This window comes from Opisthocomus hoazin, chromosome 2 (genome assembly GCF_030867145.1).
Source record: "Opisthocomus hoazin isolate bOpiHoa1 chromosome 2, bOpiHoa1.hap1, whole genome shotgun sequence".
NCBI classification, from domain to species: Eukaryota; Metazoa; Chordata; class Aves; order Opisthocomiformes; family Opisthocomidae; genus Opisthocomus; species Opisthocomus hoazin.
In genome coordinates, this window is record NC_134415.1 from 11073002 (window position 1) to 11097922 (window position 24921).

The following is a 24921-nucleotide window of genomic DNA, read 5'->3' on the forward strand; positions in this document are numbered from 1 at the left end:
TGGAAGGAACCTCAGGAAATCTCTAGTCTGCCTTGTTCCACTGGTTCGCTGTCCCAGAAGTGAAAAAGCTATTCCATATATCCCATCCAAATCTCTCAGTTCATGCTCATTGTCTGTGATCCTTCTACTATGAATCACCCTTAAGAGCCTGGCTGCGTCTTGTTGAAAACCTCCCCATCTCTATTGGAATGCTGCTATTAGGTTCCCCTAAAGATGTTCCATGTCCAGGCTGGTCAGGTGCAGCTCCCTCAGCCTCTCCTCACAGGCCAAGTATTAAAACCCCTGACAATCTTGGTGGACTCCACTGAACTCACCCCAGTTTACAGAGGTCTTTCTTGTATTGGGGTCTCAAAACTGGATGCAGTATCTAGATGTGGTCTAATGTGGGCTGAGTCGAGGACATAATCACTTCAGTCAAGACTACTGGCTCTGATCCTGTCAGCACAGCCTGGGATGCTCATGCCCTTCCTTGCTGACAGGGCACACTACAGGCTCACGCCCTACTCGTTCAGCAACAGCACTCCACATCCTTTTCTGCAGAGCTCCGTCCCAGGCAGCCAGAGCCTGGCCTGCTGTGCTGCAGCACTGTTCTTCCTTCCCAGGCGCAGGACTTTGCACCTGCCTTTGCTGAACTTTGTAGTATTTCTGTCAACGCACTCATCCAGCCTGACCACGTTCTGCTGAATGGCAATCCTACAATATGCTTTAAGGAAATTCAGAGTAAAGACATCCATCAGCAATTCTGGCACATATGCAGAGACTTCAGTACTGTGACAAAACTGAACTGCCTGCAGAGCTGCAGATGCAGAATCCCTTCAGTATTTCACAGCTTAAGAATGTGGTTTCCTGTGGCAGCCCATGGACACTGTCACTGAAACCGGTCTCCAACCTAAACAGTCTGCTGGCTGAAGTCCATCTCATTCTCACATCTCTTTAGCTCATCCCTACAGTGGCTTTACTTGGATGACATTTACTTTTGTCCCATTGTGTTTACTGTTGTCATCCATTTCCTGAGTGTCATCACTAGTGATAATAAAAATGATAGAGGAAGAGCTGAAAGTCACTTTCTTCTTTGGCCTGTCCCCTGCTTTCCGAGACATAACTATTGGTCGTATTGGTTTGTCGTTCCCTGTTGCTGGTCTCTCTTTCACAGTTCTCTGGAATCTCATCAGGCGAAAGCACAGGAGTTGCAAAAGGCATCGTCGAAACTGCAAGAGAGAATAAATAGAATGAAGTTACAACTTCCTGAGCGTTCACTATCATGTATGATCCCGTGAAGACAGCAGTACAATAAATGACTCAGCAGATTTCTGCATATCTCCACCTTGTTCTGAGTTAGTTTCGGTGCTGTAACAAACACGGTGGCATTTTAACGTGTACTTTTTTTCTCTACGCCAAAGAGCTGAACCGGATCACCTAGCCAGTAGAGGGCACTGAAATGCAATTTCATATTTTACCAGCAGCAAGGTCTGCAATCGACAATCTGCAAAGAACGAGAGGACTAGGCTCCAAAGTGTTCTATAGGTATTGTTCCCATATTCAAAAATCACACATTTGATCTAGCAGAAGAAAAATATTCTCAGAAACATTTCACAAAAGGATGCAGAGGGAAAGGTATACTTAAGAGGAAGAAAACATCACTTTGTAACTCCAGGGTCTGGAATTTTAACAAAAGCATTGAATGTCATAGATGTAAAATGAAATTCCAATGGTTGGTAACACAGAACTATAATGTTCCCATTGAATATGGAAGGAACAGAAGTCTTTCAGCTAACTAGAAGCCACTTATGCCACAGCAAGTCTGTTCTACCTTGTGACCGAATACCTCGCATTATTCAGTGAAAGCTCACATCAGTAAACAGAATGATAGTTCCAGTAGTAGCACTGTTTTAAGTGCTTCAGTTATGATCTCCCCTTCACAAAGCAAAGCATTCAGGTATGGGGTTTAAAGGATGCACTAGTTCAGTAGTTCCATGTCTGCACACATCTGATGCTCAAATATGATCCTTGGGGAAAGATAATCTGGTGCAAGAGCATGGTCATATGGCAGCCTTAAAGATATCAGAGATAACGTGATACCTCTGAGTAGCACGGAAGTGAGAAGGCACAGGCATGTTAGATCACAGAAAGAATATTACAGAGAAGAACTGGTTTTAAGATTCCTTCTGAGGGCAAAATGACCCAGACAATAAGCAAAAATATTATTGTTTTGGTCTTAATCTGGAATTAGAGGTGAGTGAGAAATACTTCATAATGTATCTCCAGTAAGTGTGTTCAGCTGATCCGTTCTTATCCTGGCTATGAGTTTACTGGCATTGTACCTGGTACCGATTTGCTTTGCTTCTGGGTATCAGAACCTACACCACTTTTTTCAGATAAACGACTCAGCCCAGCAACCTCTAGGTACAGAATCAGTGCCACAGTATTAACAAATCACACTCTGTTGAAAAACACTCATTTTGTAACATGATTGTTGCTAGCTCCCCATATCCAGACCAGCTCTGTTATCATGCAGCTGTGTAACCTTGGACCAGCCTGCTGTGAACCAAGCTGTAGGGGAAGAGCTGCAAGATGCCACATTGGGGGCCTCCTGCCTTCACTCAGAAATGCATTTAAGCTCACCCTTCCCTCGGTCCTGACCTGAGCTGCCCTGCAGCTATGACTTTGCCTGGCTGCCTGCCTGGCTGATCAGACCCACTGACTTGGCTGCCTTGTCCTTACAGACTGCTGGCTGGCCCAGGCTGCTGCCTGGCAATTGCAAACCAGTGTATGAAATCACAGAAAATTCCATCTCTATAATGAGCTAAGAGGTAATGAAAGCCCAGGGAAATCCTTCTAGCAACCAGTCATATTTTTTTACCCTTTGTCAAGTGATTCTGTTAAACTCCAGATATCTTTAACTCTATACAGTCTTGGTTTCAGAAGTTTACAATGTGCATGTTAACACTTTCAGTTAGTGTTCTGAGTTATAGCAAAGCTATTTTAATGTCTAAATAAATCCACCAACACCACTTAACTGCATTCAGTATTTATCTTCACGGTACTGATGATTTACAGAAAGATGTATAGCTTTCTAGTTTCCACGTTTGACACGCCACTGATAACTCCAAATACTTCTGTCCTCTCTTTGCTCTGTAAAGCACTGAAATCAGCTAGTTACCACTATTAAAACAGCAGTCTACTTTTCGTAAGGAAGACTACAAAAGCAGCAAAAATAAAAACTTGTTTCTCATAAATAAGTGTACCTTCTCAAAAGTGGATAATTTGTTTCCAAAAAACATTTCACTCTCATCCACATGAGGTTCTGGCTTTGAGTACAATAAAGCTCTGAGAAATGTTACTGGTGTAATATTTGAAATACTATGCTGAGTTGTTCAGTCCTTGTGTTGCCATAACAGAAGAGTCAGAGGCAAGTTTTTTCTTCCTAAAAAACAGACACCGGATATTCTGAATTTTCTCTGATGGAGTTCTGTGGCAGTAAGGGAGTGATTCAGATCAGGTTTTCTAGTGGTAATCCATTTCATGGGTAAACTGTCAAAACCAGACCCTTAAATCATAGAAATCATAGAAAGTTTTGGGTCGGAAGGGACCCCTAGAGGTCAAATGTGGAGACCCCTTCCCCTCCCTTTCATGTGAGTGCTCATGGGTGAATCCAGACATTTAAAATCCAGTTTCTCATAAGGTAGTACTTTAAGCACTGTCAGGGATTTTAATTCTACTAGATCTTTCCTATTTAACCTAGCTGTTCAAGTTTTTTTAAAAAATGTAAGATTTACAGATTAAAGAGAATCAGATCTAAGCTCTACAACTGTCATATTTGCTACTAATTATTCAAATAAGAAAATCTTTAATGTACCTACCTTTCTACTCATGAAGATATAGATGACTGGATTATAAGCAGTGCTTGACTTGGCAAAGAAAGACGGGATGATAGCTACTGTTGGAGTTACAAGGTTGCTATAGCCATATGTTACCAGGAGGGAGACCACTGCATAGGGCATCCAACAAATAAGGAACGTGGAGATCATTAAGAAACACATTTTAGCCACCTTCTTTTCATATTTTAGAAGTTTGATCACTTGAACAGTCTGGAAATCTTCCACACAGCGAAGCTGTAGAAGCAAAAGATAAAATTGTAAAGTAAAATAGCTCTATATTTTACTTGAAACTGAATACTTCTACATTTATTTATAAATAACTAATTCGCTGATTTAGTTTTAGGCACAGACACTATACACCTTATCTTGTGCACTGCAATTCTTCTGGAAGTTTACATCATGCTTCCCAGACTTTTATTGTGTATATTAAGTGTAAAAATATAATCTGAGGAAAAGCTGAATAGCAAATCTACTGGAAAACAACAAAGCCAGTGATGTAGCAAAACACGCTGCACTTATAAGTATTTTAGAAAACTAACTTGCCCTCATCCACTGGCATAAGAAAGTTCGGTTTACATTTAGTGGTCCTTGGTCCGACTAGTTGGGCAATCCTGTAGATTTGTGTCATCAGCAATCTTCAGAGAGAAGAAAATTTCATAAACAGATTTCTCTGTACTGCTCTGCCACTTAGTTTGTTACCCTAAAATTATGAAATCTCTATTTAAAGCAGAATACTAGGCAGCAGGTTCCTAGTGTTATCTGAGTGAGTCATAAAATGAGGAAAAGATGGGATATGTACATGAGCGTTCTCCATAACAATTACCAGTTGTGCTGATATTGTTGACCACAAACTTGAATTGGTCCAGACTAATTACCCACAAAATATGAAACATTATCACTTTCTGACACAAAAGATCTGGACTGAATTAAAATGAGTTGCTTTAACATAGAAAACTGTTTTAACAGGGCTTAATCTCCACTTGGAAGAGTTTTACAGGGTTATCTTCTCAAGAGGGTCAAGGAGAAGAGTTCGTTCTTTAATCAGAAGAACTGCAGACAGAGTTTTCTTCTCCCCCTTTTTCAAAGAAGTATCTGATGTGGATTAGTGAGCATAAGCAGTTCCCTAACCTGCCTCCAAGTAAAACTACGGAACAAATAGGCTTTGGTAGATCTAGGTTGGTTCTCCTCCAACCCTACATCCTTTCTAGGGGTGCCTGACATGGATGAACACTAAACATTCAAAAGTTCACATAGGAAGCAAGAGTGCAAATTTAGGTTCTGATCCAAGCTTAATATACAGCATCAACATTTTTCACTGAAAATATTACATTCAGAGAAGTCTTATTTGAATTAACTTACCATTCTTACTGCATATAGAATATGGCCATAGCAATAGGCCATGATCCCAACAGGTGCTACTAGACAGCCAAGGAAAAAGAGGAGCACAAAGGAGGTATCATTGGGGTCTTTTGACTTCCAGTCCACTGAGCAACCTAATCCATGAATTTCCAGTGTGTACCTGTTCCAGCCCACAAGAGGTGCTCCAGTCCAGGCTAATGAGTAGAGCCAGATGTATGCGATAGCCCGCCAAGACCAAGAGAAGTCAACCACTTTTGCATGGACTACTCGAATGTAGCGTTCATAAGCAAGAACAGTGAGAGTCATAATTGAAACAATTCCTGTAAGAAAAATAGAGAAAAATCAATCAAATCATTCACAAATATTGCAAATTGGACTGAAGTCCTCTTGATAAATGTTTCTGTTGCTAGCAGGTTAACTCAAAATTAGCTAGCTCGTATTATGAATCTAACAACAATAACTCACTAACTACTAATTCAAACAGTATCACTACCTTCAGAACTACTCAGAGCAGGGTGCTGGCATCTGACCATGATGTACGATGGACAAGCCATAGAACATAAACAAACAAACAAACAAAGGTCAAGCTAATACTTCTTCATAAACATTACTTCAGTAAGTGAGATCATGCTCCAAGGGTTTTGGTTTTTTTCTTTTTGCTGGTAATTGTTGTGGGGGTTTTTGTTGGTTTTGTTGGGGGTTTTGGGGTTTGGTGGGTGTTTTGTTTTGCTTTTTAAAGAAAAAGCTGCCACACAAAAATGAGATAATCAGCAATAACAAAATCTGTTAGAACCTAGGGAATTCGGAGTTGAGATTGAAGTCAAAGAAAGCCTTCAACAACTGAAAGCACCGATATGCACCTTTAATGTGAACAAAATGGCTAGGAGAATTCCAAGTGCCTTCAAGATTACCTGGAAGTCTTTGCATTGCAAAGAACAACCAGCAAAGCAAAGTATTACCTTGGTGAAGGAGTCCCATCTGGAAGACACTGAGTTATTTTGAGTGTCCTTTCTTATCTTGCTATCACAAAAATATCACAGTCTTTGTTTCAATTATTCGTGCACTCTCTTCCTTTTCTGTCCACCGCAACCCCACCACAAACTTAGTAATGTGTTGTGACAGAAATCACAGATTATTTTCAGCTCTCAGTATTACCCTATCCAGACACTTTTATAATTTAATGAAGTCAAGGCAATTCTGTCTTGATCAGTCATTGGAACAGGCTGCCCAGGGAGGTGGTTGAGCCACCATCCCTGGAGGTGTTCAAAAAAACATGTAGATGTGGCACTTCGGGACATGGTTTAGCAGGCATGGTGGTGTTGGGGTGATGGTTGGACTTGATGAACTTAGAGGTCTTTTCCAAGTTATGATTCTATGATTGATTAGGATATAAGGATTTCTGTTTCAATGGTCTGTGAAATTTGACGATCAAAAATCAAATTGCCCATCAGGCATGTGTCAGTCACCTGAAATCTGTTACAATTCAGTCATCAAAGTCATATACACAGTCTCTTAAACAACAGAAGGGTATATTTCACAGCACTCTGTGAGCTTATACAAATATCTTTGTCTAAATTTGTGTACATTTTATCTAATATGAAGCACAAATATTTTGTCATGCATACACACATCATTTCATTTCTTCAAGTATATTCATATATGTCATAACATGCATTTATATAGCTATGAGAAGGTTAAACATGCAAATTTCACTGCCAAAGAGAGCATAACCATTGTATCCAGCAGAAATCTTCAAAGGATATCACAGATCTCTGATCTCACTTTGGAAAAAGGATAAGCATTTAAGGGAGACAAATTAACAATAGCACACTCAAGTACCAGCAACACGGTTTTTAGGAAGGCAACTAAAAATAACAAAATCTAGAGCAACATATAGCCTCTGTGTTAAGGCATTCAGTAGCAAAACCAGCATATTATTAACCAAGTATCTCACAGTAGGATATGCTCTAAGATCTGTAAGAAAGTTACTTTATCCTGCAATTAGAGGATCCCTTTTTACAGGTGATGAGTTTGGAAAGCTTTCTTGATTAACAGGAAGGATTTCCCACTCTAAAGGAAAACATGACACATTCTTGTCATGACTCTCCAAAATTAAAAAAAAGATTTTTTTTTTTAATGTGTACCTTTTTTGCCAGTGTTATCTTTAAACCTCCATCACAAAGAGAAGTAGATACTGCTGGGCACGCAGAAGGCAAGGCATACTGCTTTCATGGTTAGTTTTGTATAGTTATGTGGTTTTTTTCTTGTACAAGTCATTGCTACAGAATTTTGTTTTCATGACTTGAAATTGGACTAGCAAATGTCGACTAGAGGGTTTCCAAAAAACCTAAGGTTTGATTGGTTGGTTGTTGAGTTTTTTTAAACAAAGTTGATAGAAAGTCCTTCATGGCCTTTTTCAGGACCTAACATGCTGAAAATACATTGAAGAATGTATACCTAAGCAAGATCTTATCAAGAATTAGAAAATAATTACAGAATTATATAGGTGTTATTCTACACTTATACTAGCTCAGGTAAATGCTTTATACAATCATATGCAGTCTACTTCCTGAACACAAGTTAAGGCAAGAAGTTCCCCTCCCATTTCTCTGTGCCCAAAGATTCGGAATTACAAAATTTTACCTGATGGTTATTAAAAACATTCGCAGACATGTTTATGGAGAAAAAATCACGACTCAACTATAGGCTCAGTTTGCTTACACAGTGCACTGAGTCTTTGTGATCAGTGGAGAGAGAGAGCAGCTCCTCAGCATGGTGAGTCAGAATTCCTAAATTAACCTCTTGCTCACCTTCCTTGTCCCTACAATGGTACTGAATGATTAATGTCCCTGTGTACTTTTAATATTTCCCCATCAATTTTTATATACGAGTACTGAATTCTGGACATGACAAAGTAATGAAAAGCACACATGCTTGGTTGAAAGTATAAATGTTCAGAAGCAATAATTTACTGAGTCCTTGACATTCTCAAAGAAGTCACTGGAAGCTCAATATCTCTAAAAATTGGTACTTATGCATAGATCTTTGAACAGTTTTAGATCAAGCCCCTTTCAGCCTGAAACCAGTGCTTTTTACAGGGATACTCGAGTTTTCTACCTGAACCATAACAGTGACCTTGGTTAGCCCATTGGGCAGTCTGCACTCAAAAGCAAATCCGTGTTCTGTTGGTATTCGGGAAGTGTCTGGCAGCAGGCAGGCAGGAGGCAAGAAATGCAGGTCACAGAGTATTACAGCAAATTCCTCTGACGCAGGATCTCTATTGTAACAAGGTCATAGCTGCAGGAGTAGAGGTTGAAGTAGTTAACCATAAAAATAGAAACTGGAAACAAAATGCCTTTGCAGGATAAGACAAAATGTAGGGAATTTTGTACAACAAAAAGCTCCCCTTGTGTGCTGTGGAGCCATAGCTGCCTGTTTATTTGTGGTAGATGACATGCAGAAATACCTGTAAGAACAGGAATACTGAGATCTGCCCTAAGGAGCTGAGTTTTAAAATGTATATTAGAAAGATAAAGTCCGTAACTAGGGAAAAAAAACACATTAATTCTGGTGGAGGGTGCTGTAGATAAAGCTGTTTAAGAGTCATTGGGGTTTTGTCATTCTTTTTACTTATACAGCAGGCTACATGACAGAGGAATTCACAAGGAAACAAAATTTCAGTGTGTTCAACGGGTAAGAAGCTATCTTGCAAGTGTGCATCACATCTAAGTAAACAAGTTTTTAAATGGGATAAGCACCATTTAACTCCCAGATGAGGGATTACCAATAAATTACTTTTACTGAATGACCAGAATTGAACTACAGGCAGCATCTCTCAGCATTAGGACATTGCTGAGCGGAACAGAAATAGCCAGAGGAACAACTTCTGAGTAGTGTCATCAGCATTTCAGAAGCTATTTAACACACAGGAATCTCTAAGATTGCACTGCTTTTTTCTTGCTCATCCCTCCTTTAATGTTACAAAAAAAAAAGTATGGAAAAAATATATGAAATACCACTATACTCCCACAGAATGCAAACAACTTTGTTAGAGCTGTAAATTTGATTGTCCGTCTTTTTAACATAGAAATTCTATAGAGTAACTCTCATGACTTAAGTTAAAATACCTATTACTCCATAAGAATCTAGTAGTTGGTCTTTTTTAGAACTGTTTCCATATATTTCATATTAATCCCAGGCCTTGGGAACAAAAATACAGGTTGATGCAAACACAGACCCACTGTCAGTGAAGGAAGAGTTGGTATGTGAACTACTACAGGAACTTGACCCCTACAAATCGATGGGCCCTGACATTATCCACCCGAGGGTGTTAACAGAGCTGGCTGACATCATTGTAAGGCCACTCTCCATAATCTTTGAGAAGTCATGGAGATCAGGGGACATCCCAGAAGACTGGAAGAAGGCTAATGTCACCCACATCTACAAGAAGGGCTTAAAGGAGGATCGAGGAAATTATAGGCCCATCAGTCTTACTTCAGTCTGTGGGAAAGTTATGGAATGAATCCTCCTGGGGGAATGAAACACTTGATTGGGAAAAACCATCAAGGATTCACCAAGGGCAAACTGTGCTTGACAAACCTGATCACCCGGTTACAGCAAAGTAACCTGCTCAGCTGATGTAGGGCGAGCGGTGGACATTGTCTGCCTAGATTTCTCCAAGGCTTTCGACACAGTTTCCCACTTCCCAGAGGGTGTCAAAGTGGGGTTCTCCAGGGATCGATATTGGGCCCAACACTGCTTGGTATCTTCATAAGTGATCTGGATGATGGGATCAACTGTATCCTGTTGAAGTTTGCTCATGATACCAAACTGAGTGGGGGTGGACACATCAAAAGGGAGAAGCACCCTCCAGGAAGAGCTAGATAGGCTGAAAGAATGGGCTAACAAGAACCTTATGAAGTTCAACAGGGACAAGTGTACGGTGTTGCACGGGAAATCATAATCCAGAAGTGCAGCACAGGCTGGGATCTACCCAGCTGGGGAGTAGCTCTGTGGAAAGGGAGCTGGTGGTCCTGGTGGACAACAAGCTCAATATGAGTGAACAGTGCGCGGGTGTGGCAAAGAAAGCCAACAGCATGCTGGATTGCATCACAAGGGCATCACCAGCAGAGATAAAGATGACATTACCTCACTCAACTCAGCACTTGTTCAGGCCACACCTCGAATACTGTGTTCAGTTTTAGTCCCTGCTATGCAAGAAAAGATGTGGACAGGCTGGAGAGGGTCCAGAGAAGGGCCACAAAGACGACCAAAGGGCTGGAAAGCCTGTCATATGAGGAAAGGCTGAGAGAACTGGGTTTGTTCAGCCTTAAGAAAAGAAGGCTTAAGGGAGACCTTATCACCATGTTCCAGTATTTAAAGGGTGGCTACAAAGAAGATGGAGACTCCCTTTTTACAAGGAGTCACATGGAAAAGACAAGGGGTATTGGGTACAAGTTACTCCTTGGGAGATTCCAATTGTACACAAGAGGAGAATTTTTCACAATGAAAACAATCATCCATTGGAATAATCTCCTCAGGGAAGTGGTGGATTCCCCAGCACTGGACACTTTTAAGATTCAGCTGGACAGGCTGATGGACAGTTTTGTCTAGACCATGCTTTTGCCAAGAAAGGCTGGTCCAGATGATCCTTGAGGTCCCTTCCAACCTAGTGTTCTATGATTCTATGAGTATCTTTATTAGTGTGCTGTATGATTTGATGCCTTTTTCAAAAAGAAATAAAGCTTGCATAAATCTGTACAAGATAAAACTTATTTTGATTTTACTGTACAAAGTTTGTGTAATTTGAAGTCTAAGCCTGTGATTTCAAGGTTTCAAATGTTATTACCACAAATGGGTTAAGCCCTAAAAATACAAGCAGCTGCACAACTCTCAGTCACACCACAAACTGGGGAGCTCTTGCTTTTGATAAAAATGACTAATTCGTGGCAACCGTCTTCCAGCTTGTGAAGGTTTCAACTATTTCTTTTATTCCTAACTCTAAAGTATAAAAAAATTCTCAATAGGTAGAGACTTCAGAACTGTCAAAATTACTTACGAGCTTATGTTCCACTAAAAGTCAGAGGATCATCAGGTCTAGTTTTGCACTGGGGGGTGGGGGAGGCCCTTGTTTTTTAATAGGACTTCAGTACAGGCAAGGGCAAAAGTAGAACAGAAAACAACTTGAATTCCACTCCCCCTCCATTATGCATGTTTTCCGTTCTGCATCAATATGCAACCAAAGCACATTTGATATTTCTAACAAAAACTTTGAGGATTAGCTTATGTAACTAGAATAGCCTCATGGACAGACCATTACAGTATGAACTGACTTTCATATCTATGAATGATCTGCAGCAATGACTGGAAACCTTATATGTTCTTCAAGTTTCCCAGCTACTGGGAATTTCAGCTATTCTGTGTGCGCACTTTGTGGCAATAAATTCCATTATGAAGCTGCAAAACCATAGAAGCATAAAATGCCCAAGGGTCTCATAGAACTCTAAGTAGTGAGAGCTGGAATATGCCTGCCACCTCCACACATAATGATATGAACTAATCACACTCACAGTAGCAAAATTCTTGAAAAAGTCTATTCAAACTCAATGTGCCACAGTCAGTGTGCAACATGCACATTGACAGTCTGCAGGTTTTTTCCGTATGCTAATAGCACTGTCAAGTTACAACCGACTTTCTATTCAAGACAAAATAAAAAAAATATATTTAATAAGTTACTTATATCTTATTTGGGTAATTAGCTGTACCTCTGCTGCACTGATCCCAAGGATGGAAAAGTTTTTCTCAGATGCGGAAATTATAATTAAATGAGAAGTGGAGAAGGGAGAATTTATACACTTTGGTAGGTGAAATTAATTCAGTTGGAGATTAGCTCTGATGTCAAGGGATGGTTTCAAGCAGCATTTGCGATATATCCAACATCCTAGAGAGTACTGCTGGAACTTTACAGCTCTTGGTTACAATTAACAAATGAAAGAATTGCATTTCCTTCTGAGATAACTTTAAGTTAGTTACTTTTTTCCCTGTGGTCATCGATGATTCTTTTAAATCTGCTCTATTAACCTATTAATGCCAATAACAAGATATCCCACAAATATGACATCTGAAGAAGCAGATACAGAGTAATTGTTAAATCTACATATAAACTCATAGCTCTCATGAAGTAAACCAGAGCTTTTCACAAGACCCATCTAGATGCATCTTTCAAAAGGCTCAGTAAGAAGTCGTTCATTTTGAAGTCACCCACAAATGGATTTAATGGCTCATTTCTTAAAGGGCCTGCTTCTAATAAATTCCTGCCCCAGCAGACTTATTTGAAGAGGTCTAGAAGTCAGTCTTTAATCAGACTTTCCACCTTTAAAGAAAATAGTTTCTGAATCAATAATAACTGTCAAACAAGCTTGCAATGTACATGCTTATCAGTTTGCCCTGGAAGCCAAAGCTGTTATACCAAAATAATTTCTATAAAAGCTAATCCTCTAGATTGATGTGTTTCATTCTGCAAGATAACTAGCAAAAGTGATTTCAGATATACATTTGTTTCAAGCTTTAACTGCATAAAAATTCACCTTTGCATCATAGTTTTGCTGGCTGTAGTGCATATTTGCTTGTTGCCCAAATTTTACCCAGCAAATGTTGATGAAGCTATAGAGAAGGCTGAGTGAAGTTTATTACGGTGTTATGGGCTTGCATGGCAAGGATTTGGTAGCGGGGGCGGGCTACAGGGGTGGCTTCTGTGAGAAGCTGCGAGAAGCTTCCCCCATGTCTGATAGACCCAGTGCCAGCTGGCTCTAAGATGGACCCGCCGCTGCCCAAGGCCAAGCCAATCAGCAACAGTGGTAGCGCCTCTGCACTAATATATGTAAGAAGGGGAAAAAAAAACTGCAGGGGAATGGCAGTCGAGAGAGAGGAGTGAGACTATGTGAAAGAAACCACTCTGCAGACGCGAAGGTCAGTAAAGAAGAGGGGGGGGGGGGGGGGGGTGCTCGAGACGCTGGAGCACAGTTTTCCGTTGCAGCCTGTGCTGAAGACCATGGTGAGGCAGACTGTCCCCCTGCAGCCCATGGAGGTCCACAGTGGAGCAGATCTCCACTTGTAGCCCATGGAAGGGACCCCATGCTGGAGCAGGTGGATGCCTGAAGCAAGCTGTGACCCCGTGGGGTGCCCCACACTGGAGCAGGCTCCTGCCAGGACCTGCGGACCCGTGGAGAGAGGAGCCCACGCCGGAGCAGGTTTGCTGGCAGGGCTTGTGACCCCATGGGGACCCACACTGGGGCAGCCTGTTCCTGAAGGCCTGCACCCCGTGGAAGGGACCCACGCTGGGGCGGTTTGTGAAGAACTGCAGCCCGTGGGAAGGGCTCAGGTTGGAGAAGTTTGTGGAGAACTGTCTCCCATGAGAGGAAACTTCACGCTGGAGGAGAGGCAGAGTGTGAGGAGTCCTCCCCCTGAGGGACAAAGAGCAGCAGAGACAACGTGTGATGAACTGACCGCAGCCCCCATTCCCCGTCCCCCTGCGCCGCTCGGAGGGAGGAGGTAGGGAAATTGGGAGTGAGGTTCAGCCCAGGAAGAAGGGAGGGCTGGGGGGAAGGTGTTTTAAGATTTAGGGTTTTTTCTCATTATCCTACTCTGATTTGATTGGTGACAAATTAAACTTCCTTTCCTCCCCAAGTTCAGTGTGTTTTGTCTGTGACAGTAACTGGTGAGTGATCTCTCCCTGTCCTTGTCTCGACTCTCCAGCCTTTCATCATGTTTCCTCTCCCCTGTCCAGCTGAGCAGGGGGAGTGATAGAGCGGTTTTGGTGGGCACTTGACATTCATCGAGGCCAAATCAAAACATATGGCTCTCTGCAAACAGCTCACAAGTGAATCCTGAAGTCTTCATTCAAGCAAAATCAATATTAATCATCTTCTTTTAAAACATTGTTTTATTATAAAGTTTATCCTGTACCCTAACAGGTCACTCTTTCTGGCCAGTTCACAGTTCCGTATCTTTGCCCAATATTAACACTAAATGCTTATGTCAGGAAGGATGGAGTTAGATGATCACAGTTAAGAGGTTTAAATGCAGGATTGTGTACAAAGCAATCAAAAGCATTGGTCATTTGTGGTTCGGATAAACGGATTAAATTCATCTCAGCAAGATGTACATCTGAAATATGATGCATTTGGTGGATCTGATGTGATATCTATGCTGGGCATTAAAGATTCTCTGCTTTTTCTGTGGTCACTAACCCGTCTTGGCATAACCAATATTTAAAAACAATTAGGGGTAACATACACCTATAGCAACCTTGATTTTCAAACACTGTGCAAGCCTCCATAAGGACCATAATTTAGTTTGGATGACAGAATATTATTTAAATTAGAGGAAGAAATTATCTTGCTATATCCTTCTTTTGTCTACTCATTGAACTTCTAAGCAAATTTGAGCAGTAATGGTATGGTATTAATTTCTCTACTTCTATTCATAGTTGCATATTCAGATCAAAAGTTACAAAGAAACTTGAAAGTTTGCTTCAACTGTAAAAAAAACCAAATTCAAGATGCTAACCTGAGTTAGCTAATTCTTGTTAAAACAGAAGTAAAAACAAGGCTGTAATTAGTATTAGTAACTGGAATTCCACACTACAGACAAGTGTGGAAAACAACTTACTAAGAAGAGTGAAAAATACAACCTTCTTGTTATGGATTTCATGGAGCAAAATACAGATTTCCCCCACCCATATGGATTAATTCTTAACATTTATTTCTCCATGTCGACTCCAGCTGTGATGTCGAGCTTCAAAACAATCCCAGAACATTAACACTAAAGAGCAGGTGTAAGTGCTCTTTAACTTCTCATATGCTAAATAAAGCACAGAGGCTGGTAAGCACATACCTAGTGACACTGTGGTAACTATACCTAGGACTGATGGTATCATGCTATGAAATTAAGCAATTTATGAGAATCCATATCCTGTGAGGTTGAGGCTTTATAAGGCAGAGGAGAAGGAGGAAGGTGGTGGTTGTGTGCTGTCCTCAACGCTATCTCATGATGAATGGTTGCATGCATTTGGTATTTAGCTTTCTGCTGGCTAAGTCAGCAGACTTCAGGGTCTCTTTTCTATGCGACACTCTAGTACGGAGTCTCTTTGTAAGGCTAGGTGCTGGGTATTTCACATGATAAGCATATGAAATATCCTTCAGCTATGTAACATATCTGGCCTGATGCCACAATTCCCCATAGCACTGAGCTAGCACTTTCCAAGTGGAGCCATGCCCTTGCGGAGCAGTAGGAGCTCACATCCAAAATTTTTAGCTGATATGGCAGAAAGAAAAGAAGGAGCGCTACAGTAGACACACCCACAATCTCATGTAAGTAGAATATTTGTCTAAGCCTGTTTTCACAGCCATCCCTGTCATATCTCCCCACTTAAGCCTGTCTCATCCTCTATATTCCTCCACCTTTGGTATTTCCTTTTCAAGCCTGCTGCCCATGAACACATTCTTTCATACGTCATGTTTCGGTGGGAGAAGATGGGAAAACGTGGCAGTAGCAAGTACAACTACTGGTTTTCTTCTTTGCATACTCAGAAATCAAATTGAAAGGCAAATCTATGACCATACAGGATCTCAAGTCACAGCTACCATTAAAGAAGTGAGAATACAGCCCATTTGTCCAAGGATAATGAAACATGAAGCACCTAATACATGCTAATTGAGATACCTGTCATTACTGCTACATGCCACATTCTAGTGCCAGTCCTTCCAATAAATTGGCCTATTACCACGCCTGGGAAGCAATCATGAATCTTTCATTTCAAGCCATTATAAGTTGCAGAGGACTCCATCTTCGATTCTCACTCTCCTGGCCTCCCTGCCCCCCCCCCCCCCCCCCCCAATACATTGATTTTGCGTCAGTTTTGGTTGGCTGGTAAACAGCGGGTAACAATGCCTGTTGTAACTTGAGTAACACTTATATTCTGTGGTGAAGTCAAATCTTGGCAGAGATTTGCCACGAGCACACAGATGCTAGGTTTCTTGTGCTGTCTCCACAGAAATGCAGTGTTTCACACAATGCCATACACTTTGGTAATAGTTCTCACCTAGAAGAACCTCGCTTTTTTTAGCCCACTGCATATTCACATCATGTATGTTCTTGAGCTGCTTCCAACTACCTCATATACGATTTATGTATGTGGATGGCTCCATTTTCCATGTGCAATTCAGTTTTTGTGGCCTAGCGCAGAGGAAAGCACTGAATTTTACTCTCTACCCCCCCCCCCCCCCCAGCAGCTTTTCTGGAAATAATTTAGATTTCTGAGTGAGTTGTGTATTTCAACATGATGAAATATGTGCTGATTAAAAGAAAAAAAACATCTGTTACAGAAAGCCATTATCCATTGTTTGGGTATTAGCCCCTGAAATGAGAACCTGCACTTTTCTTCAAGCAAGGGAAAGGCAAGTAAGGGAATTCATTAATTTGACTCTTAGCAAAAATATACATTTCAAAAGAATTTTTAGTTTTTATCTGAAACAAATCTTGTTATGCTTAAAGCTTGTTGAGATTATAGAATCACGGAATCATAGAATCATTAAGGTTGGAAAAGACCTCTAAGATTATCAAGTCTATCCATCATCCCAACACCACCATGCCTACTAAACCACATCCCGACGTGCCACATCTACAAGTATTTTTATCCACGACTAAGGTCCAAGATTCTGAGGGCTGATTTACTCTATTAGGAAATCAGCCTTCCTAACTCTTTCTGAAACACTTGACAGCTCAGTGTAAACAGATAACGCTTGCCTGATTCTATAGATTTTCATCTCAGAGGATACTCCTATCTGTAAGTACTGATTTTAAACATAAACACTCTTTGTGATTAGGAACTATAGATGCTAGTTATCGCTCTGATTTAAGCTTGGGCAATTACCCTAGCATGAATGGGGTCGCTCCCATTTAAGTTGTGTAGGTCAAATACAGTATAGTGTCTTCTTGTTTAAGCCACTAGCATGCAATTCCTACATTACAACTCTTCCTCTTCTCCAGTAGCCATCCACTCAGAATCAGGGAGGAATGATATGCTATTTTCTGTTATTTGGGTATTTTTGAAATAAAATTATAATTTTGGGCATTTTTTTATTGTTTTCCTACTGAAACACTGCATTTGGCGTAGATTTGCTTACATCTTATACATGCTAATCATTTCTTCTGTACTCTGGGTTTTTCCAGGAGTCATATTAGTCTGGATACATCATTAACTACTCCAAGCTGCACAGTGTAGGACATCATGAAGAAGAGTGCAACACATATCTGAGCTGCAGTGCATTCTCCCGTATGATGTGTGTATTCTTTGTAATCCTTGATTAGAACAAAAATACTGCAATGCCTTTGGAACAGAAGTGTTAGTTTCAACTAGTTCTAACAACCACAACTGGTTCTGCCCTCTCCATGCAATAGACAACTTACTTGCACGGTTTGCCATACAGCCCCCACAAAACGCGGCTTGTGATTTGAACAGAGCGGGTATCAGATATGTTCCTGAAGACTGAGCATCTCTACAGAGAAACTACAGCATAATGCAGCCAGTGAGGTTCTACTTTGACAGAAGTCATGATTTGTATCAAAGGACATATTATTTTCTATATCAATTAATCCTTGACCTACATCCAAGTACTGAATTACTATACACTATACTGCACACCTAATCAGAGGGGAAAGCCACTCTTCTGCAATTCCTCCTCACCTCCTTTACATCTGAAAAGCTTTACAGCAGCAATTTAGTAGAAGCAACTTCTTGTCCATGGCAACACAAGGTGCTACTACACTGTGTAGTCTTGTATTACAGAACATATAACCAGTCTATATGAATTCAGCAATTAGGTGTTACAATATGTTTTAGGTGACAGCTATGTATCACTTCTAATTTTTCAACAAATATTAGCATCCACAGTCAAATCTAGGTGGATAAAAAAATCACTTCTCCTATAAACAATAGGCTTCAAGTATATTTTTATAAATCTCTCCTACAGTGGAGCTAATCACCTCTTCCATGTTCAATCCTGCAAGTGATTAGTTCACTTAAAAAAAAAAAATTGCTAAATCTGAAAGCATGCTGATTGAGTCTTCAGCTGTCTGTAACACAAGACCCTAGAACTGTCTGCCAAGTAACCATAGAAAGCGCTTTTAGTGAGATTAAATCAGTGCATATAACATACAGTGGTAATGCAAGAGGGTGGCACAGGGCATTGTTCTTTCAGTGTGCAGAGAAAAGCGTTAGATGAAGTAGCTAACAATTATATACAGATAAATGCTTTTTCTTCATTTTAAAATAGGCTGTAACTGAAGCCAGGTCCACAGGACAGTCTGTGGAAATTAAACCTTACTTCAGTATCGTGTATGTGTGTGCAAGAAGGGGGAAGGGGGAAATCAGCTTGCCTTAAAAGAAATAAACAAAATAACCTCAGCTGTACACTCTGTAGCTTTTCACAGTAAAGTACAGTCAGTAAAACTGCTCACAAATTTTCCCATCCTCCAGTTCACATTACTGCAAAGGAGTATACACCTTGATCTCAACATTTACTTGGTAGCTCATCAAGATGTAGCTGCTGTATACCAACGGTGGCTTGTCTAGAAGGGTCATAATACTTTCTATTAATTTGACATTAAAGGCTGGCAGTATTTATTCGCCCTTAGAAGAACAGCTTACAGTTAGGAAAGCCAGAGGTCTCTAATCACACTTCAGTTACACTAGCCTTTCAACCACAAACAATTAAGGTTTAATAATATAAAGCCTAGCCCACAGCACATCCTTACTATGCAATCTTCGTCAAGAGACTTTCTCGCATACATGATTTTGGTTCCTGTTCCTGAAGACCATTCCTTGTTACGAACCAGTTTTTCCACTCCTTTGTTCCCTTGCTCAATTAAACATATCAGAAAGTGTTAGAAGAACACTGCTGGCAGATGGTTTAGTTGCCATTACTTACAGCTGAAGTGATTTATGCTTGAGAGGTACATGTGTATGTTCCACATGATCAGACTAGCTTACTTCTGAATCCTCAGGGCCTATTCCTACCTACAGAAGGCATTAAAACAGACATCCACTGCCTGGGGATGGGCAGGATACAAACTTCTCTTGTGCACATGAAGTTCTTCAACACTCACTGTCAATTTAAAAAAATCTTGTTTGTCTGACTGTGAAAAGCCAGCAGATGCACGTACGGAGTATTATGCCCTGACTCTGTATTCCACAATCAAATAAATTCTCGCTTCAGGTAAGAGGGTAACCCTGTCTTAAAGAAGACATTTGGGTGTGTTTAGCTGCCAGATGTCTTCTCTAGCAATTACACCCTAAAACCTATGCTCTCGGTGACAGACAGCAAAACTCCAGGTATGAGTCGTATTACTAAATCACATAAAGAGATTATACAGATCTCTACTACTTGCAGCTTGGTTGACTACAGACAGGGAAAGAGTTACAAGCTTTTACATAAGGAGAGGGTGGCAGACTCAGTTGGACCAGCAGAGAGTTGAACGCACACCTCCATGGAAAGGTGACCCTCATGGTTTAAATACATCACTTAATTGAAGTAGCTACCATATTCCATCAGGATACATAACCTGTCAAAAAATAAATACTGGAACTCAGTCTAATGAAATTAAATGGAGATTATTGCCTAAGACAGACAACCATGTCATCGAAGCTTAGACTAAGACTTGTCAGTTCGGCATCCGATCCATGTCATTTTCGCCACACTAGGATATGGAATGCTAAGAATGGCTTTGTAAGAGCAAAGAGAAGTCCTTTTCATGGCCTCTGTTGTGAAGACACATGTACCTAAACTGTATCTTGACTTCAGAATCTAATGAGTAAAAGAAAATTGGGATTGTTACTTGTGTGACAAGGACAGACACTCGGTAGTCAAAATGATCAGTTTTGCACTGTAGCAAGCAGATTTCTGCACATTCTAAAAGCTCAATGAAAAGCTTTCAAGTCCCAGAAAAAACAGCCAGCAGTAGCATGAACAGCAAGTTCTAAGCAGTACAACACAACACAAGAAGCAGATATTACTACATGGGCTTGACTAATGACAAAATTACAATAATGCAAAGCAGATTATTGCAATGAACACCAACAATAGCCCTTTGCTCCTAGACAGACAGTCTGTAGTTCGGTTGCCACCTTCTCAACTGAAAACTTTCAGAACATGAACATCTGCTTACAGTGTCTACGTTCTGGATCTCACATGCCTCCAAACTGCTAGACTGGCTGATAAAGTGAGAAGCACTTCTACAAAGGAAATTTTCCGACTCTCCAATCCAAAATTCCTAGCAGTGTAGAAAGGGCCCTCCTTGTTGATGTGGGGGGGAAAAAGTTGTCCTCATTATGTAACAAGAGATTTTTGAAAATGTAGATGCTACTAGTTTATTTCAATCACACGTTCCACCTACATATTTAATCATATTGGCATTCTTAAGAGGAACACAGAAATACCACGATCATGGCTTTCAAAACAGTATGAGCAAAAACCTCGTAACACAGTTGACAATTTAAAATAAAGCTACATGATCATGATTTTCAAAGTGATTCCTGATTATTAACTACAGTGATTGGAAAGAATCTGATTTTTAAAACTTGTTGAGAATTAACTCAGAATTTAAACTGAAATTTTTAATTTTTATTTTTAAAGCAGCTTTTAATTATGCATCCTAAACTTGTTTACTGCCAGGGGAACCTCTCATTTATGGGTCAACAGATGCAGAATAGATCTCACACCAAGTAGTAGGGCTTAAGGGCTATTTTTCTATGAAAGAAAATTACAGAAGGATTCTCATATTTGAACTTAAGTTTGAACAGCCTTTGGACCTGAAGGGCTGGTGCAGAAAGCTCACATAGCAGTGTCCAAGTTCATACTCAAGGAAGTAATCATATAGCTGCAAATAAACAGGTTCTGGTCATCTAACGTAAAATAAGCTGGACTGGGCCCAATCCCAGCACATATCCACAGGAGTAAAGTAATCTCACAGTATCTGTTAGGATTTAATAGACTTCATATCCATGGTATGAGAACTACCACCACTTTATTCCAGAAATGTCTTGATTAGGTCACTCCAGTTTACTGAACAATTGAAAACTGCAAAGCTGTAACTACTCTGCTTAGTTAATGAGAACTTCAGTTTTAAAAGGTGACAATTTTTTATGTCTTCTGATCAATGAATGCACTTTTTGTTCCCAAAAGCTTCTGGGGGGAGGGGGTGGGGAGAGTGTTATGCTTTAAGAAGCACTGCTAGCTAATGCACATACAAGACTTCCACTACGTTACCTTCCCCACCCCCACCCCCACCAAGGAAATAGCTGACTTGGGCTCTTATCTACAAGAGAAATGTATTTATAAATATAATACCTGGTTACTCTGAATGAAATCTGCACCACCACCGGCAGCGGGGAACACACGTACAACAACCCCACCCAAAAACCTTCAAACTACTGCTCTCTTCATAGACATAACACAAAATGAAAATAGAAGCTGTGGTGGCAATAGTCCAGGTGGCACACACAGTGTGATGCTACCTGCAGGGCATCATTTTTTTCTTTTTTCCTCAGTATTGACATGCCCCCGCTATCCTACTCAGTTAAGTGGGGAACCACTTATCTTCACAGACAGAAAAGAACAATCTTTCTATTTCCAGCTAAGAATATGAAAACAACGATATGTACAAAAGGAAAGCTTAAGATTAGATATAACTTTATGAGATTAGCATCAAATTATAATAGTCAATTTAAATATTTTCTGTTACTTTACATGGCAGCTGAACAAAGTAAATTCAGGCATCAGATATTCCTGAACATTAAGTTGTGCATTTACTCTCCACTTCCACATGACGAACTACACACAAACACACACACTTTTCTAATACATCATTAAAAAAAAAAAAATCTTCCCACTGAAGCACACTATGGAACAGGAAAATAACTAAACACAGGAAGATGTAATTTTGCAAACCAGTAATGTTAGGTTGACTGCTCTGTAGATAATTTGCCTACATTTGTTCTTGGGAACAAATTCATCAAATAAAGGGATGCAGGAAAGCATCAACACTGCATACATTTATGGTGACAAAGTACATAGCACACCCCAAAATAAACAGAAATTTAAAAAATCACGTGTGATCAAGCAAATTGCTTGCCAATTTATTCCTCATTGTCTCTATTTGTTCTACCTTTGGAAGACTGTAAGAGATTATTATAGTCTGGTTTTTAAAATTACCCCTACTGTACATCTTATTTTATTGACCCTATACGGAAAATGCCTTCATAAAAAACAGTAAGAATATACAAGGGATATAGATAGGAATAGAACTATATTTCACTTCTCCTGCCAGGCAGCTGAACATTAGGCTTACACAGAATCTGACTGGCAGACACTTGAGTTTCTCAAGTATTTGAACTGGCTGAGTGATGTAGACAGCCTTACGGTAGCTCAGTTCTCCAGTACTTTCCCTGATGACACTGGCAAACAAATGTCAGAAAGCTGTGCACTGCAGAAATCATCCAATACCAAACCTTGCACAAATGGCTAACTGCATCCTGCATCCACCACAGCTTCCCAGACGTAAGATTTTTGCTGCACTGTGCAGCAGCAGTCGAATCAATCGTCAGCAACCGCACACCTTCGTCCCAGCAGCCCACCAAAGGCAGAGTACAGTGCCACGTGAAACAAAGATTATGCAGGAAAGCTACAAAGCTTACTGAAGACTTTAATTTGCCTTATTAGAGCCAACTTTCAGTGCATACACAGTGCATGGGTGCGCTGTGATCCCTGTCTGAGTCACACACCTCTGCCAGAAACCAGGATCCGACAGCAGCTTTAGATTTGGGTACCAACTAGCCAAACACTTTCACCATTAGGAACGCAATCCTGTTCTTTTGCAGCATCCTTCATCAGCAAAAACAAAGCCACTTCCCTTTTAACAGACTGCGCATACACAGCCGGACTGCAGCCTACTCTTCCGCAGACTTCTGTAAAGGGTAAGTATGAATTTCGGGAAAGAAGTCAGTGAAGAGCTTAGAGTTCTTGAAAATGGAAACAGCAGAAGCGCTCCTTCTGCAGTGCTAAAATTCGCATTCGGCGGGAATCAGACGTTGCTCAAAACCCACCTGTGACGCTGTTACGACTGAAAGACAGGACCAGGATTTCACACCCGGATAAAGACATCCAGGGCACGGCCAGCCGCGTCGGGAGCGGGGCGGCCGCAGCCCGGGGGCACGGCCGGCCTCCCCCCGGCCCCCCGGGGCTGGACGCTGCCGGCCCCACGGCCGCAGCCCCACGGGCGTGCTCCTCACGCGCGGAGCGCAGCCTTTCCCCACAGAAAACCCCAGCCTTTACCCTCGCGAAGTCTGCGCGACGCCGGGCCGCCTCGGAGACCCCTTCGAACACCGCCGCTGCCTTTTCCCCTCAGCTCCCCGCCACGCCGGCAAGGAAGGGGGGGGGGCGAGAAGCGGATTCCCGACGAATTTACTGTTCGCTCCGCACCATTTGCCTCAGCACTGCCGACTTTCTCACCAAAACTCTGCCGTGCGGGACCCCCAAGCCGGCCCGCCGGCTCCCCGGGCCGGGACCGCGCCTCCTCCCGCCCCGCCAGTGAGGGAGAGCGGGCGGCGCCGACCGACGCGGGGCGAAGGGAAGAAACCGTCGGGAGGCGGCTGCGAGGGACGCGGCGGTCGCTCGAGGGAGGCGACGGTCGGGGCGGGGTGGGTTCGTAGGCGCCGGGGACAGGGCGCGGGACCCCCGGGGAACGGGAGCGGAGGAACCCCGCGGGGCAGGAGGCGGCCGCGGCCCCGCCACCCACCGAAGAGGCTGTTGCTGAAGCCGTCCCAGACGCAGCCGGCGGCGTCCCACACCCAGCGGCTCCTCAGGCAGGACATGAAGGTAAGGCTCACGCCGCAGACGGACACCAGCAGGTCGCTGAGGCTGATGTTGACGAGGAAGAGGTTGGTGGGCGTACGGAGCCGCTTGAACCTGTAGTAGAGCACCAGCACCAGCAAGTTGTTGCACAAGCCCAGCACGCCGATGGTGGCGACCAGCAGCGCCAGCAGCTCGTAGGTGCCGGCGCTGAAGACGGGCCGCTCGCCCGGCACCTCCCGCTCCGGGCGGCTCGCCGTGCCCGTGCCGTTCCCCGAGTGCATGGCTCGCCGCTCGCAGCCCGGCCGCAGCGGGGCTAAGCGTCCCCGCCCGCTCCCGGCCCCATCGCGGGCGGCTGAGGAGGAGGAGGAGGAGCCCCCTCCGCCTTCCCGCCCACGGAGGGCGCGCCCTCAGGTGGCTTCGCCCTCGGATGGGCCCAGCTCCCACCGCCGCGCCAAGGCATGGCCCTCGCCGCTGAACCCTCCCGCGCGTTTTGCTGCCCGCAGCAGCCCTTCCCTCAGGGGAAGGCCGCCTCAGCGCCCTGCTCGGGGCCGGCGTGGGAACTGCTGAACCCGGCGTTTAGGCTGCTTCTCCAGGCGCCCTGCCCGTGGAAACTCCCGTTACGGGCCGTGGTTTCTTCCAAGGGGCTTCCCCACAGTTGGCTCCAGCGGTCACACCCTCACGAAGCGACCCGCGGCATCGTGGCCCAGGCGAACTCGTGGTTCAAGTCAGCGCCTTTTTGTCAGCCGCGAAGCAAGGAAGATAACAAAGCTTGCCCT

General features: G+C 42.4%; 1 protein-coding gene across 1 annotated transcript; it reads right to left on the minus strand.

The window, feature by feature from the left end:
- Positions 1–944: 944 nt before the first annotated feature.
- On the minus strand, positions 945–24426 carry OPN3 (opsin 3). The gene is made up of 4 exons (XM_075445528.1): positions 24090–24426; positions 5238–5557; positions 3861–4112; positions 945–1208 (listed from the first exon to the last, which is right to left on the minus strand). The coding sequence occupies exons 1-4, from the start codon at positions 24424–24426 to the stop codon at positions 945–947; spliced, it is 1173 nt and encodes a 390-aa protein (XP_075301643.1).
- Between the last annotated feature and the right edge of the window lie 495 nt (positions 24427–24921).

Excerpts from the sequence above, each read along its gene's own strand:
- OPN3 (XM_075445528.1), bottom strand. The coding sequence starts at position 24,426 with ATGCACTCGGGGAACGGCACGGGCACGGCGAGCCGCCCGGAGCGGGAG. Across the intron at positions 4,113-5,237 it reads TTCTATATGCAGTAAGAATG|CTTCGCTGTGTGGAAGATTT; the intron begins GTAAGTTAATTC and ends TTGCTTCTACAG. Across the intron at positions 1,209-3,860 it reads ATATCTTCATGAGTAGAAAG|TTTCGACGATGCCTTTTGCA; the intron begins GTAGGTACATTA and ends TCTCTCTTGCAG.